The sequence below is a fragment of the Mustelus asterias genome, unplaced genomic scaffold, assembly GCF_964213995.1.
Source record: "Mustelus asterias unplaced genomic scaffold, sMusAst1.hap1.1 HAP1_SCAFFOLD_380, whole genome shotgun sequence".
Lineage (NCBI taxonomy): Eukaryota > Metazoa > Chordata > Chondrichthyes > Carcharhiniformes > Triakidae > Mustelus > Mustelus asterias.
The window spans coordinates 145,292-162,700 of NW_027590336.1; the positions used below are offsets into that span (position 1 = coordinate 145,292).

General features: G+C 51.8%; 1 protein-coding gene across 1 annotated transcript; it reads right to left on the reverse strand.

Moving 5' to 3' along the window:
• Positions 1 to 8,641: 8,641 nt before the first annotated feature.
• Positions 8,642 to 16,974, reverse strand: LOC144486518 (chemerin-like receptor 1). Its single transcript, XM_078204561.1, has 2 exons — positions 16,908 to 16,974; positions 8,642 to 9,756 (listed from the first exon to the last, which is right to left on the reverse strand). Exons 1-2 carry the CDS (start codon positions 16,972 to 16,974, stop codon positions 8,642 to 8,644), a joined length of 1,182 nt encoding a protein of 393 aa, XP_078060687.1.
• Between the last annotated feature and the right edge of the window lie 435 nt (positions 16,975 to 17,409).

The following is a 17,409-nucleotide window of genomic DNA, read 5'->3' on the forward strand; positions in this document are numbered from 1 at the left end:
CTATGTCCCTCTGTAACCTGCCACTTCCCTCCGCACTGTCTACAACTCCACCGACTTTAGTGTCATCCGCAAATTTATTAATCCATCCTTCCACGTCCTCATCCAAGTCATGAATAAAAATGACAAACATCAGTGGCCCCAAAACAGATCCTTGCGGTACACCACTAGTAACTGAACTCCAGGATGAATATTTCCCATCAACCACCACCCTCTGTCTTCTTACAGCTAGCCAATTCCTGATCCAAACCGCTAAATCACCCTCAATCCCATGTGTCCGTATTTTCTGCAAAAACTTACCATGGGGAACCTTATCAAACGCTTTGCTGAAATCCATATACACCACATCAACCGCTTTACCCTCATCCACCTCTTTGGCCACCTTCTCAAAGAACTCAATAAGGTTTGTGAGGCGCGACCTACCCTTCACAAAACCGTGCTGACTATCCCGAATCAAATTATTCCTTTCTAGGTGATTATAAATCCTATCTCTTATAATCCTTTCCAAAACTTTGTCCACAACAGAAGTAAGGCTCACCGGTCTATAATTACCAGGGTTGTCTCTACTCCCCTTCTTGAACAAGGGGACAACATTTGCTATCCTCCAGTCTTCTGGCACTGTTCCTGTAGACAATGACGACACAAAGATCAAAGCCAAAGGCTCTGCAATCTCCTCTCTAGCCTCCCAGAGAATCCTAGGATAAGTCCCATCTGGCCCAGGGGACTTATCTATTTTTACCCTTTCCAGAATTGCTAACACCTCCTCCTTATGAACACCAATCCCATCCAGTCCAACAGCCTGCATCTCAGTACTCCCCTCGACAACACTGTCCCTCTCCAGTGTGAATACTGACGAAAAATATTCATTTAGCGCCTCTCCTATCTCTTCAGGCTCCACGCACAACTTCCCACTACTGTCCTTGACTGGCCCTAATCTTACCCTAGTCATTCTTTTACTCCTGACATACCTGTAGAAAGCTTTAGGGTTTTCCTTGATCCTACCTGCCAAAGACTTCTCATGTCCCCTCCTGGCTCTTCTTAACTCTCTCTTTAGGTCCTTCCTGGCTAACTTGTAACTCTCAAGTGCCTTAACTGAGCCTTCACGTCTCATCTTAACATAAGTCTCCTTCTTCCTCTTCACAAAAGATTCAACCTCCTTAGTAAACCACTGTTCCCTCACACGTCTGCTTCCTTCCTGCCTGACAGGTACATATTTATCAAGGACGCGTAGTAGCTGTTCCTTGAACAAGTTCCACATTACAATTGTGCCCATCCCCTGCAGTTTCCTTCCCCAACCTATGCCACCTAAATCTCGCCTAATCGCATCATAATTTTCTTTCCCCCAGCTATAACTCTTGCCCTTTGGTATATACCTATCCTTTTCCATCGCTAAAGTAAACGTAATCGAATTGTGGTCACTGTCACCAAAGTGCTCACTTACCTCCAAATCTAACACCTGGCCTGGTTCATTACCCAGTACCAAATCCAATGTGGCCTCGCCTCTTGTTGGTCTATCTACATACTGTGTCAGGAAACCCTCCTGCACACATTGGACAAAAACTGACCCCTCTAAAGTACTCGAACTATAGCTTTTCCAGTCAATATTTGTAAAGTTAAAGTCCCCCATAACAACTACCCTGTTACTTTCACTCCTATCCAGAATCATCTTTGCAATCCTTTCCTCTACATCTCTGGAACTTTTCGGAGGCCTATAGAAAACTCCCAACAGGGTGACCTCTCCTTTCCTGTTTCTAACCTCAGCCCAAACTACCTCAGTAGACGGGTCCTCATCAAATGTCCTTTCTGCCACTGTAATACTGTCCTTGACTAACAATGCCACACCTCCCCCTCTTTTACCACCTTCCCTGCTCTTACTGAAACATCTAAACCCCGGAACCTGCAACAACCATTCCTGTCCCTGCTCTATCCATGTCTCCGAGATGGCCACAACATCGAAATCCCAGGTACCAATCCATGCTGCAAGTTCACCCACCTTATTCCGGATGCTCCTGGCGTTGAAGTATACACACTTCAAACCGCCTTCCTGCCTGCCGGTACACTCCTGCGACTCTGAAACCTCATCCATGACCTCACTACTCTCAACCTCCTGTACACCGGATCGACAATTCAGGTACCCACCCCCCTGCTGAATTAGTTTAAACCCTCCCGAAGAGCATTAGCAAATTTCCCCCCCAGGATATTGGTACCCCTCTGGTTCAAGTGCAGACCATCCTGTTTGTAGAGGTCCCAGCTACCCCAGGAAGAGCCCCAATTGTCCAGGTATCTGAATCCCTCCCTCCTGCACCATCCCTGTAACCACGTGTTCAACTGTTCTCTCTCCCTATTCCTCTCCTCACTATCACGTGGCACGGGTAACAAACCAGAGATAACAACTTTGTTTGTTCTGGCTCTAAGCTTCCACCCTAACTCCCTGAATTTCTGCCTTACATCCCCATCCCTTTTCCTACCTATGTCTTGAGTGCCGATGTGGACCACATGTTGGAAGGTGATTGGAGACAGAAGCGAGGGGGACTCGAGGAGAAACTTTTCCACCCAGCGAGTGGTGAGGATCGGGGAATCCACGGCCCGAGAGTGTGGGGGAGGCAGATTCAATCGAGGGATTCCAAAAGGGAAATGGATCGGAATCTGATGAGGAAGAATGTTCCGGGTCACGGGAAGAAGGTGGGGGGAGGGGGATATTGGGCGAGTAGCTCCCATGAAGGGCTAGCACATAGACAATGGGACGAATGGCCTCCTGCTGTGCCCAGGCAATTGTGCGCTTTTGTGAAGATTAGTGTTAATCTTAATGGATAGTGGGGCAGGAGCAGGAAGGGGCTCGATGGGCTGAATGGCCAACCCTATATCTGATGCTTTCTCGTATGCAAGTGGAACATGTACACACCACCCAGCAGACCTCAGGTACACGGAGACAAAGTGACAAGTGTCTGGTGATACAGAGACACGTACACAATCGCGTATATCACTCCCCCTACCCCCAGTCAATCATGAGGAAATACTCAAACTCTCTCCACGCGATGGGGGAAAAGGATCGGCAGTCAGGGAATGAGGGATTTTAGCTCCGAGGATAGGGTCGGAGAAGCTGGAGATGTTTCCCTCAGAGGAAATGAGATTTGATAGAGCGCAGACTGGATTGCTCTCCAGTGAGATATCAGGAACTCGATGGGCCGAATGGCCTCCTCTTGCACCAGAATAAGCTGAGGTAAAGTGACGGCAGAGGCAGTGAACCGTGGAGAGGCAAATCAGAGTGGATAAATCCCCAGGACCGGACAGGGTATTCCCACGGACCTTGAGGGAAGCTAGTGTTGAACTTGCAGGGGCCCTGGCAGACATATTTAAAATGTCAGTATTCACGGGGGAGGTGCCGGATGATTGGAGGGTGGCTCATGTTGTTCCGTTGTTTAAAGAAGGTTCCAAAAGAAATCCGGGAAATTATCGGCCAGTAAGTTTGACGTCGGTGGTGGGCAAGTTATTGGAAGGTGTGATAAGGGATAGGATCTACAAATATTTGGATAGACAGGGACTTATTAGGGAGAGTCAACATGGCTTTGTGCGTGGTAGGTCATGTTTGACCAATCTATTAGAGTTTTTCGAGGAGGTTACCAGGAAAGTGGATGAAGGGAAGGCGGTGGATGTTGTCTACCTGGATTTCAGCAAGGCCTTTGACAAGGTCCCTCATGGGAGGTTAGTTCGGAAGGTTCAGTTGCACGGTATACATGGGGAGGTAGTAAATTGGATTAGACACTGGCTCAATGGAAGAAGCCAGAGAGTGGTTGTGGAGGATTGCTTCTCTGAGTGGAGGCCTGTGACTAGTGGTGTGCCGCAGGGATCGGTGTTGGGTCCATTGTTGTTTGTCATCTATATCAATGATCTGGATGATAATGTGGTAAATTGGATCAGCAAGTTTGCTGATGATACAAAGATTGGAGGTGTAGTGGACAGTGAGGAAGGTTTTCAAAGCTTGCAGAGGGATTTGGACCAACTAGAAAAATGGGCTGAAAAATGGCAAATGGAATTTAACGCAGACAAGTGTGAGATATTGCACATTGGAAGGACAAACCAAAGTAGAACGTACAGGGTAAATGGTAGGACTCTGAAGAGTGCAGTTGAACAGAGGGATCTGGGAATACAGGTACAGAATTCCCTAAAAGTGACGTCACAGGTGGATAGGGTCGTAAAGAGTGCCTTTGGTACATTGGCCTTTATAAATCGGAGTATCGAGTATAAAAGTTGGAGTGTTATGGTAAGGTTATATAAGGCATTGGTGAGGCCAAATTTGGAGTATTGTGTACAGTTTTGGTCACCTAGCTACAGGAAGGATGTAAATAAGGTTGAAAGAGTGCAGAGAAGATTCACAAGGATGTTGCCGGGACTTGAGAAGCTGAGTTACAGAGAGAGATTGAATAGGTTGGGACTTTATTCCCTGGAGCGTAGAAGATTGAGGGGAGATTTGATAGAGGTGTATAAGATTTTGATGGGTATAGATAGAGTGAATGCAAGCAGGCTTTTTCCGCTGAGGCTCGGGGAGAAAAAAACCAGAGGGCATGGGTTAAGGGTGAAAGAAGAAAAGTTTAAAGGGAATATTAGGGGGGGCTTCTTCACGCAGAGAGTGGTGGGAGTGTGGAATGAGCTGCCGGATTAAGTGGTACATACGGGGTCACTTTTAACATTGAAGAAAAACTTGGACGTGTTCATGGATGAGAGGGGTGTGGAGGGATATGGTCCAAGTGCAGGTCAGTGGGACTAGGCAAAAAATGGTTCGGCACAGACAAGAAGGGCCAAAGGGCCTGTTTCTGAGCTGTAATTTTCCATGGTTCTATGGAGATTTGGCGGAGTATTTTTCTGTATCGTTCAGTGACTGGGTGAATCAAGGAACGTTACTCTCCGACGCCCTGATGTTGATAGTTGATGTGTGAGTTTTTCTTTCACACAAGTTAGCAGTTCTCACCCAGGTCAGAAAGCCCAAGGTATTTTATAAAGTCAGCCTGGACAATAGATTCTGCACTCTGAATTTGGTGCGGGTAAGCAAAAGATGTTTCACTCCAGGTACAATTCAATTGACTCACGAGGGAGCTTTTATCAAACAGTTTATTTAAGAATCTAGTTAACACAGAAAAATAGTTAGCAATAACTTTTACCAATTACAAAAAACACAACGATAACATTTTATGAATCTTAACCACTAAGAATACTGTCCCAAGCTAAACAAATCCCACAAACAGACACTCTGTCTTCAGCTTAGCATAGAAAACAAGTATGCCTCAGTGATGCTGGATCCTGCAGCTTTACAACCCCTGCTGTGAATTACTCCTTTGGATACAGAATTGAGACGTCCCAGTGCTGGAACTTTCAGCATACTTGAGGCACCACTTGTCTCCAGCTTTTAGCAAGCCAGCCACAGACAGCAGAATTTCCAATACCGGGGAGTGATACAAAGAAACAGAGAGACAGGAAGCAAAGAGTAGGCATAAATGGGTCTTTTTCTGATTGGCAGTCAGTGACTAGTGGGGTTCTGCTCGGATCTGTGCCAGGATCCCAACTGTTCACATTATATGTTAATGATTTGGAAGTGGGAACGAAATGTATTATCTCCAAATTTGCACATGACACAAAGTTGGATGGGAGGGTGAGCTGTGAGGAGGATGCAGAGATGTTTCAGTATGATTTGGACAGGCTGAGTGTGTGGGTATCTGCATGGCAGATGCAGTATAATGTGGATAAATGTGAGGTTATCCACTCTGGCAGCATTAATCGGAAGACAGATTATTACCTGAATGGGTGTAAATCGAGAGAGGCGGATACTCAGCGAGACCTTGGAGCATCAGTTGCTGAAAGTGAGTCCACAGGTATAGAAAGCAGTAAAGAAGGCAAGTGGGATGTCGGCCTTCATAGCGAGAGGATTCGAGTGTAGGGAGAGGGGTATCTTACTGCAATTATAGAGGGCATTGGTGAGACCACATCTGGAGTATAGTGTACAGCTTTGGAGTCTTTATCTGAGGAAGGATGTCCTTGCTATAGAGGGAGTGCAGCGAAGGTTTACCAGGCTGATTCCTGGGATGGCAGGTCTGTCCTATGATGAGAGACTAAGTCGGTTAGAACAAAGAACAAAGAACAATACAGCACAGGAACAGGCCCTGCGGCCCTCCAACCCCGCGCCGCTCCCTGTTCCAAACTAGACCATTCTTTTGTATCCCTCCATTCCCACTCCGTTCATATGGCTGTCTAGATAAGTCTTAAACGTTCCCAGTGTGTCCGCCTCCACCACCTTGCCTGGCAGCGCATTCCAGGCCCCCACCACCCTCTGTGTAAAATATGTCCGTCTGATATCTGTGTTAAACCTCCCCCCCTTCACCTTGAACCTATGACCCCTCGTGAACGTCACCACCGACCTGGGGAAAAGCTTCCCACCGTTCACCCTATCTATGCCTTTCATAATTTTATACACCTCTATTAAGTCTCCCCTCATCCTCCGTCTTTCCAAGGAGAACAACCCCAGTTTCCCCAATCTCTCCTCATAACTAAGCCCCTCCATACCAGGCAACATCCTGGTAAACCTCCTCTGTACTCTCTCCAAAGCCTCTACGTCCTTCTGGTAGTGTGGCGACCAGAACTGGACGCAGTATTCCAAATGCGGCCGAACCAACGTTCTATACATCTGCAACATCAGACCCCAACTCTTATACTCTGTGCCCCGTCCTATAAAGGCAAGCATGCCATATGCCTTCTTCACCACTTTCTCCACCTGTGACGTCACCTTCAAGGATCTGTGGACTTGCACACCCAGGTCCCTCTGCGTATCTACACCCTTTATGGTTCTGCCATTTATCATATAGCTCCTCCCTATATTATTTCTACCAAAATGCATCACTTCGCATTGATCAGGATTGAACTCCATCTGCCATTTCTTTGCCCAAATTTCCAGCCTATCTATATCCTTCTGTAGCTTCTGACAATGCTCCTCACTATCTGCAAGTCCTGCCAATTTTGTGTCGTCCGCAAACTTACTGATCACCCCAGTTACACCTTCTTCCAGATCATTTATATACATCACAAACAGCAGAGGTCCCAATACAGAGCCCTGCGGAACACCACTAGTCACAGGCCTCCAGCCGGAAAAAGACCCTTCCACTACCACCCTCTGCCTTCTGTGACCAAGCCAGTTCTCCACCCATCCAGCCACCTCCCCCTTTATTTAGGATTATATTCACTGGAGTTTAGAAGAGTGAGAGGGGATCTCATAGAGACTTATAAAATTCTAACAGGGTTCGACAGGGTAGATTCAGAAAGAATGTTCCCGATGGTGGGGAAGTCCAGAACTAGGGGTCATAGTTTGAGGATAAGGGGTAAACCTTTTGGAATTGAGGTGAGGAGAAGTTTCTTTACCCAGAGGGTGGTGGATGTAGTTGAGGCCAAAACTACTGTGTGATTTTGAGAATAAATTAGATATCGCTCTTGGGGCTAAAGGGTTCAAGGGATGTGGGGGGAAAGGGGGGGAATCAGGATGTTGAATTTGATGATCCACCATGATTATACTGAATGATGGAGCAGGTTCAATGGGCTAAATGGCCTCCTCCTGCTTCTAGTTTCTCTGTTTCGATGAAACACTGCTTCCAGAATGCGCTACAACCAGCTTCTGCCTAAATGAAAGTTAAAAACCCTTTGGATTTCTCCTGTGAGGGAAAAAAACTATCCAAAGGCACCTGACCTGCCAATCAGTCGCAAATTAACAATTCCCAAAAGGGTCGCTGCATTAGACCCAGATTTAAAACAACACAAGATGCCCATTGCTTCAGTGACAAGAAAAGATATTGGCTCAGGACAGTTCAGTAAGAAATCAAAAAGGCCCGGCCTGTTTAAAAACACAGATATACAAGATTAAAAATACATTTGTTAACGGCACCGCATCATCACAGAGCAACATTCCCTGGTATAATCGGCACACTCTCTCCATCTCTCTCTCTCTCTCTTCATCTCTCTTTCTCTCTCTTCATCTCTCTTTCTCTCTCTTCATCTCTCTCTCTCTCTCTCCATCTCTCTTTCTCTCTCTTCATCTCTCTCTCTCTCCCTCTCTCTCTCTCTCCATCTCTGTCTCTGTTTCTCTCTCCGTCTCTCTCTGTCTCTGTCTCTCTCTCTCCGTCTCTGTCTCTGTTTCTCTCTCTGTCTCTCTCCGTCTCTCTCTCTCTGTCTCTGTTTCTCTCTCTGTCTCTCTCCCTCTGTCTCTCTCCCTCTGTCTGTCTGTGAGGGGAGTGTAGAGAGGGAATTCCAGAACCACCCCCCCCACCCCCCACCCCCCCGGCCCCCCCCCCCCCCGCCCCCCACCCCGCCCCCACCCCGCCCCCCCCGCCCCCCCGCCCCCCACCCCCCCCGCTCCCCCGCCCCCCCGCCACCCCCCCCGGCCCCCGGCCCCCCCGGCCCCCCGCCCCCCCACCCCCCCGCTCCCCCCGCCCTTCCCCAGAAAGCTGTGGACATTCAGTGCACGAATATATTGAAGGCTGGGATAGACGGATTGTTGGTCTCTTGGGGGGGATTATGGGACATGGGGAGCGGAATGGTGGTTGGGGCAGCCTCGGAGGACAGAATGGCCACCCCAACCCTCCGATCTCTGGCGACCTTACAGCTCCCAGCGTTACACCAAGGTGCTGCCCTCGTTCCCCAGTGAGACGGACTTGGTCCTGGCCCGGCTGGTGTCGTGGGCGACCGTCGAATCCTCCAGTAAGGCCTGCTCCAGAATCTTCCGCAGGGACCTCTTGATCTTGTCCCTGAAGTCCTGGCCCATGCAGATGTAGAGGATTGGGTTGAGGCAGCTGTTGACGGCTACCAGGCTGGAGCTGAGGGGGATGCCCACCTTCAGCGCCAGCGAGTACGGCAAGTTGGGTGGGTGCCTGACCTCCAGGAACATGAAGATGTGGAAGGGGGCCCAGCACAGGAGGAAGGCCAGAATGATGGCCGCAATGACCTTGAAGGGCTTCCCACTCGGAGCCATGTGCTTACACCACAGTTGGAGGCTGATGGTGGCATAGCTGGCACCAATAAGCAGGAAGGGCAGGAGGAACCCCAAGAGGAAGCGGAAGATAGCCAGCGTTTGGAATCTGGTGGTCTTGATGCTCTCATATTCCTCCAATGCTGCATCATAGTCCTCCTCTGTCGCGGTCTCCAAGGCCTTCTCCTCCGCCATTGTGGCGAAGTTGGTGTAACACGTGGTTGTCTCACCATCGTAGGTGTAGGTGTCGCGGTACAGAAAGGTCGGAACACTGAGGAGGGCGGACATCCCCCAGAGCGCCAGGCTGACCAGGATGGCCAGGCGTGGCCGCCGGTGGTTCTGGGACCAGACGGGCGTCACCACGGAGACACAGCGATCCAAACTGATGGCGGTGAGGGTCAGCACGCTGGCGAACATGGTCAGCACCTCCAAGCCGATGATGATCTTGCAGAGGGCAGTGCCGAAGGGCCAGTGGTAGTCCAGGGCCAGGTAGGCGGCACTGAAAGGCAGCAGCAGCAAGTAGGTAAAGTCGGCCAAAGCAAGGCCCAGGAACCAGACCGTGTTCACCGTCCACTTCAACTGGAAAACCGTGGCCCAAATGACCAGGCCGTTACCCAGCATGCCCAGGACAAAGGTCACCACGTAGATCACCACGCTGAAGTACCTCATCGCCGTATCAACACCATCAGCTGTCACACCATCCCAAGCCTCGCTGCTATTGGTCGGCAGAGAATCGTTGGCATCCATCTTAGACACAATACCTGAAGGAGAGAAACATTCATCAATATTGTTCACTCCCTCACTCACCCTCCCTATCCCCCCTCACACCCTCACTATCATGCCTCACACCCTCCCTATCCCCCCACTGACCCTCCCTATCCCCCCTCACACCCTCCCTATCCCCCCTCACACCCTCACTATCACCCCTCACACCCTCCCTATCCCCCCACTCACCCTCCCTTTCCCCCACTCACCCTCCCTATCCCCTCACTCACCCTCCCTATCCCCCTACTCACCCTCCCTATCCCATCACTCACCCTCCCTATCCCCTCACTCTCCCACCCTATGCCCCACTCACCCTCCCTATCCCCTCACTCGCCCTCCCTATTCCCTCACTCAAACTCCCTATCCCCCCACTCACCCCCGATCCCCTCACTCACCCTCTCTATCTCCCCACTCAGACTCCCTATCCCCCCACTCACCCTCCCTATTCCCTCACTCACCCTCCCTATTCCCTCACTCACTCTCCCGATCCCCCCACTCACCCTCCCAAACCCCCTATTCACGCTTGCTATCCCAGCACTTACCGTCCGTATCCCCCAATCGCCCTCCCTATCTCCTCACTAACCCTCCCGACCTACCACTCACCCTCATATCCCCCCACTCACCCTCACTATCCCCCCACTCACCCTCCCTACCCACCACTCACCCTCATATACCCCCCACTCACCCTCCCTGTCCCCTCACTCACCCTCCCTGTCCCCTCACTCACCCTCCCTATCCCCTCACTCACTCTCCCTATCCCGCACTCATCCTCCGTATCACCTCACTCACCCTCCCTATCCTCCCACTCACTCTCCCTATCCCCTCACTCACCCTCACTATCTCCTCACTCACCCTCACTATCCCCCAATCACCCTCTCTATCCCCCCACTCACCCTCCCTATCCCCTCACTCACCCTCCCAATACCCCTACTCATCATCCCGATCCCCTCTTCACCCTCCCTATCCCCTGACTCTCCCTCCCTATCCCCACACTCAACCTCCCTATCCCCTCAAACACCCTCCCTATCCCCTCACTATCCCCTCACTCACCCTCCCTATCCCCTCACTGACCCTCCCTGTTCCCTCACTCACCCTCCCTATCCCCTCACTCACCCTCCCTATCCCCTCACTCACCCTCCCTATCCCCTATCCCCTCACTCACCCTCCCTATCCCTTCACTCACCCTCCCTATATCCGCACTCACCCTCCCTATCCTATCGCTCTCCTTCCCTATCCCCTCACTCACCCTCCCTATCCCCTCACTCACCCTCCCTATCCCCTATCCCCTCACTCACCCTCCCTATCCCCTATCCCCTCACTCATCCTCACTATCCCCCCACTCACTCTCCCTATCCCCTCACTCACCCTCCCTATCCCCTAATTCACCCTCCCTATCCCCCCACTCATCCTCCCTATCCTCCACTCACCCTCACTATCCCACACTCACCCTCCCTATCCCCTCACTCATCCTCACTATCCCCCCACTCACTCTCCCTATCCCCTCACTCACCCTCCGTATCCCCTAATTCACCCTCACTATCCCCTCCCTCACCCTCCCTAGCCCCTCACTCATCCTCACTATCCCCCCACTCACTCTCCTTATCCCCTCACTCACTCTCCCTATCCCCTCACTCACCCTCCGTATCCCCTCATTCACCCTCTCTATCTCCTCCATCTGCTCACTCAGCCTTCCTGTCTCCTCAATCCCCTTGCTCGCCCTCCCCATCCCCTGAATCCCCTGCACACCCACCCTATACCCTCATTCACTCTCCCTATCCCATGCACACCCTTATGCACCCTCCCTATCCCCTCCACTCCCTCACTCATCCTCCCTATCCCCTCACCTCCTCACTCACCCTCCCTATCCCCTCCACTCCATCACTCACCCTCCCTATCCCCTCCACTCCCTCACTCACCCTCCCTATCCCTTCACCTCCTCACTCACCCTCCCTATGCCCTCCATCCCCTCACTCACCCTCCCTATCTCCTCCACCTCTTCACTAACTTTCCCTATCCCCTCCATCCCCTCACTCACCCTCCCTATCCCCTCCACCACCTCACTAACCCTCCCTATCTCCTCCATCCCCTCACTCACCCTCCCTATCCCCTCCACCACCTCACTAACCCTCCCTATCCCCTCCATCCCCGATTCACCCTCCCTATCCCCCCACCACTTCTCTCACCCTCCCTATCCCCTCCACCACCTCACTCGCCCTCCTTATCTGCTCCAAACCCTCACTCACCCTCCGTATCCCCTCAATCCCTTCACTCACCCTCTGTGGTGAACCATCGTTGGTTCCCACTAGATAGTACTGAGCCAGGGTCTGGCCAGTACTACGAGTCTGTATATATGTTGCTGTTGGCGTTAGGGATGGGTTGTTCTACTTGTTACTGTTGGGGTTAGGGTTGGGCTGTTACACCTGTATTATAGTTATTATGGTACATCCCAGTCGGGCTCCGCCTCCTGGGAGAGGTATAAAGGTCACTGCTCTGTCTGGGACCCCTCAGTCTGGGATCGTGTACTATACATGGTAGCTTCGTTGTAATAGTAAATAAAAGCCTTTATTTCCTTGAGCATCTCAAGCCTCGTGTGTGATAACGCGCATCAATTTTATTTACTATTAATTAAACTCTCGTCGTTAAAAAAAAAAGAAAACGATACAGAGAGTATGGAGCAAATGTTAAAACCCGAACGTCTTACACTGGATCCACGTGCGGCGGGCGCCTCTAACACCTTCGACCACTGGTTGAAATGTTTTGAGGACTACCATGCAGCCTCCGCAGTGGTCACCACAGACAACGACAGACTCGGGTCCTCCACGCGAGGGTAAGCGACACCGTATATCTCACGATCCGTGCGGCCACCGACTACAAAGGGGCCCTCGAGCTTCTTAAGAAGCGCTACATTAAACCGCCAAACGAGATGCATGCTCAATACCTCTTAGCCACTCGACGATGGCAGCCCAGCGAAACAACGGAACAGTACGCGTGCGAGCTCCTACAGCTAGCCAGGGGCTGTAACTGCAAAGCAGTGTCGGCGGACCAGAACATGAATGACCTCGCTCGAGATGCGTTTGTGGCGGGAATCGGATCATCTTATATCCGACTCAGACTGTTGGAGCAAGGTAATCTTGATCTCACTAAGTCGATAGAACTAGCGGATACGTTGGAGACGGCCTCCAAAAGCCTAGCGTTGTATCCCGAAGACCACGTGGAGACAACGTGGCAGGAGCAGTCGCTGACCCCTCCTCGTCCCTCGGGTCCGAAAAGCTGCGTGATGGCGTGCCCACACTCGGGCCTGACGACGGCAGCAGCTCCGGGCGGCCCGCGGTGTTACTTCTGTGGGGGAGCGAAGCATACTCGGCAGCGGTGTCCCGCTAAAGCTGTGTTGTGCTCCGCCTGCGGTAAGAAGGGGCACTATTCGAAGGTATGCCGATCCAAATTTACTTCCAGGAACAGCAGTGTGGCCTGCGACTCCCCGGAGCCCGGTTCTTCGTCGTCGGCATCATCGAGGGTTTCGTCCACGTGCGAGGCCAGGACGCCGCCATTACAGTCGACGGAGTCGCAAGAGACGCGCGACCACCAGGGGTCGCTGATTTTGGCGCCATCACCCACGTGCGACCTATGGGAGCGGCCATGTTGGTCGGCTCCGACCGCGAACGACCAGCAGGGGTCATCTTCATCTATCTCAGCTGCCTGCAGTGGCGCTCATGAACCAACAGTGGCGTCGATCATCCTGGACCAGGCCAAGCCTCACAGACTCGACAAGTCTATGATGGACATTCAGGTAAACAAACGCTTGATTTATTGTCTGTTTGACAGCGGGAGCACTGAGAGTTTTATTCACCCAGACGCTGTGAAGCGGTGTGGCCTCCAGATCCAACCTGTCAAGCAGACGATTTCGATGGCATCAAGGTCCCGGTCTGTCACCGTGCTAGGGAGTTGCGTGGTAAATTTAACGGTGCAGGGCACGGTTTACGAGAGCTTCAAGCTCCTGGTGTTACCGCACCTTTGCGCGCCAATACTCCTCGGACTAAATTTCATGGTCCACTTGAAAAGTGTAACCCTACAGTACGGTGGGCCACTCCCTCCGCTTTCAGTGGGAGAACGGCAGCCTCCAAATTGCCCAACGCGCCCCGCCTGTAGCCTCTCGACGCTGAAGATTACCACACCCTCCCTGTTCCAGAATCTTGTGCCAGGCTGCAAGCCCATCGCGACTAAGAGTAGGCGTTACAGCGCTGAGGATCGGATCTTCATTCGATCTGAAGTTCAGCGGCTCCTCAAGGAAGGGATCATACAATCTAGCGCTAGTCCATGGAGAGTGAAGGTCGTGGTGGTCAAGAGTGGGAACAAACCCCGGATGGTCATTGACTATAGTCAGACCATTAACAGATACACGCAGCTGGATGCGTATCCCCTCCCGCGCATTTCTGACATGGTCAACCAGATTGCGCAGTACCGGGTGTTCTCCACCATCGACCTAAAGTCTGCTTACCACCAGCTCCCCATTCGCCCAGAGGACCGACAATACACGGCTTTTGAGGCGGATGGTCGCTTGTATCACTTTGTTAGGGTACCTTTTGGTGTCACCAATGGGGTCTCGGTCTTCCAGCGTGCTATGGACCGAATGGTGGACCAGAATGGACTGCGGGCTACCTTCCCGTACCTGGATAACGTCACCATCTGCGGCCATGACCAGCAGGACCACGATACCAATCTCCTTAAGTTCCTACGCACTGCATCTCGCCTGAACCTGACCTACAACAGGGAGAAGTGTGTATTTCGCACGCGCCGTTTAGCTATCCTCGGATACGTGGTGGAAAACGGGGTCATTGGCCCTGATCCAGACCGAAGCGTCCCCTCCTCGAACTTCCCCTGCCCACTAGCGTAAAAGCACTGAGAAGATGCTTAGGCTTCTTCTCTTACTACGCACAGTGAGTTCCCAATTACGCGGACAAAGCCCGTCCGCTCATCAAGTCTACCTCTTTTCCCCAAGCACCAGAGGCTCGTTTGGCCTTTGAAAAACTAAAAGCCGACATCGCGAAAGCCACGATGCACGCTATCGATGAGTCCATCCCCTTCCAGGTGGAGAGCGATGCATCTGATTTCGCCCTGGCCGCCACACTTAACCAGGCGGGCAGGCCCGTCGCCTTTTTCTCTCGCACCCTCCAAGGCCCTGAAATTCGACATTCAGCGGTGGAAAAGGAGGCCCAGGCCATTGTGGAGGCCGTCCGGCATTGGCGCCATTACTTGGCAGGAAAACGGTTCACCCTGATCACGGACCAGCGGTCCGTGGCGTTCATGTTCAATAACACGTTATGGGGCAAGATCAAGAACGACAAGATCTTGAGGTGGAGAATCGAACTCTCCACCTATAATTACGACATCATGTATCGTCCAGGGAAACTCAACGAGCCCTCGGATGCCCTGTCGCGTGGAACATGCGCTAGTATGCAGGAGAATCGATTGCAGGCTCTCCATAATGACCTCTGCCATCCGGGGGTCACTCGGCTCTACCACTTCGTAAAAGCCCGCAATCTACCCTACTCGGTGGAGGATGTCAGGTCCATAACGAGAAGCTGTCGGGTATGCGCGGAATGCAAACCGCACTTTTACCGACCTGACAGGGCACAACTCGTCAAGGCCACTCGTCCCTTCGAAAGACTGAGTGTGGATTTTAAGGGCCCCCTTCCCTCGACAGATCGGAATGTGTACTTCCTCAACATCATTGATGAGTACTCGAGATTCCCTTTTGTCATTCCCTGCTCTGATACATCCGCTGCCACGGTTACCAAGGCATTCCGTGATCTTTTCTCCCTGTTCGGGTACCCCTGCTACATTCACAGTGATAGGGGCTCGTCGTTCATGAGCGATGACTTGAGGCAATACCTGCTCTCATACGGGATTGCCTCTAGTAGAACCACGAGCTACAACCCTAGGGGTAACGGACAGGTGGAACGAGAGAATGCTACAGTCTGGAAGGCTGTCTTACTGGCGTTGAAGTCAAAAAACCTTCCAGTCTCCCGTTGGCAAGAGGTGCTCCCTGATGCGCTCCACTCCATACGCTCACTCCTGTGTACGGCAACCAACGCTACTCCCCATGAGAGGCTGTTTCCATTCCCTCGGAAGTCTTCCTCTGGGACCTCATTACCGTCTTGGTTGACGTACTCAGGACCTGTCCTCCTGCGGCGACATGTTTGGTCCCGCAAGTCCGACCCTTTGGTCGAACAGGTCCATCTCCTCCACGCCAACCCTCAGTATGCCTATGTGGCATACCCTGACGGGCGAGAGGACATGGTCTCGATTCGAGACCTGGCGCCAGCAGGGGGCTTGGAAACCCCTGTCGCCCCCATACCTCCTGTTAGAGACCCCCCAACTATTGTTTCCCCTCCTGACACAGCGCGGGCAGCATCGGGACCATCACTTAACCCTTTTACTCCCGTGTACAGCTTGCCTGAGTCCAGGAGATGGTCACCACTTCAGGGCGCGTCGGAACTCAACGGATTATCATCACCTCGGGGTCAACCGGCCCGTGAGAATGTGGAGGAACCGTTTGACATCGCCTTGGGGAGAACGCCACCGCGAGTGCCTACTCCGGTGTCATCACCGGTGTTGAGGAGGTCACAACGACGGTGCGGTCCCCCTGACCGTCTGAACTTATAGACTGATGGCAAATTGTTCTGTGTTTTTTTTTGTACCCCGCCGGCCTTTGTCTTCAAAGGAGGGGTGAATGTGGTGAACCATCGTTGGTTCCCACGGGATAGTACTGAGCCAGGGTCTGGCCAGTACTATGAGTCTGTATATATGTTGCTGTTGGGGTTAGGGTTGGGCTGTTCTACTTGTTACTGTTGGGGTTAGGGTGGGGTTGTTACACCTTTGTATTGTAGTGTTGTGGTACATCCCAGTCGGGCTCCGCCTCCTGGGAGAGGTATAAAGGTCACTGCTCTGTCTGGGCCCCCTCAGTCTGGGATCGTGTACTATACATGGTAGCTTCGTTGTAATAGTAAATAAAAGCCTTTATTTCCTTGAGCATCTCAAGCCTCGTGAGTAATAACGCGCATCACCCTCCCTATCCCCTCCAATCCCTCACTCACCCTCTATCCCCTCCACTCCCTCACTCACCCTTCCTATCCCGTCCGCTCCTCACTCATCGTCCCGATCTCCTCCACTCTCTCACTCACGCTCCCTGTGCCTTCAATCCCCTCACTCATCATCCTTATCCTCTCACTCACCCTCCCTATTCCCTCACACCCTCCCTATAGAACATAGAACATAGAACATTACAGCGCAGAACAGGCCCTTCGGCCCACGATGTTGCACCGACCAGTTAAAAAAAAAAACTGTGACCCTCCAACCTAAACCAATTTCTTTTCGTCCATGAACCTATCTACGGATCTCTTAAACGCCCCCAAACTAGGCGCATTTACTACTGATGCTGGCAGGGCATTCCAATCCCTCACCACCCTCTGGGTAAAGAACCTACCCCTGACATCGGTTCTATAACTACCCCCCCTCAATTTAAAGCCATGCCCCCTCGTGCTGGATTTCTCCATCAGAGGAAAAAGGCTATCACTATCCACCCTATCTAAACCTCTAATCATCTTATATGTTTCAATAAGATCCCCTCTTAGCCGCCGCCTTTCCAGCGA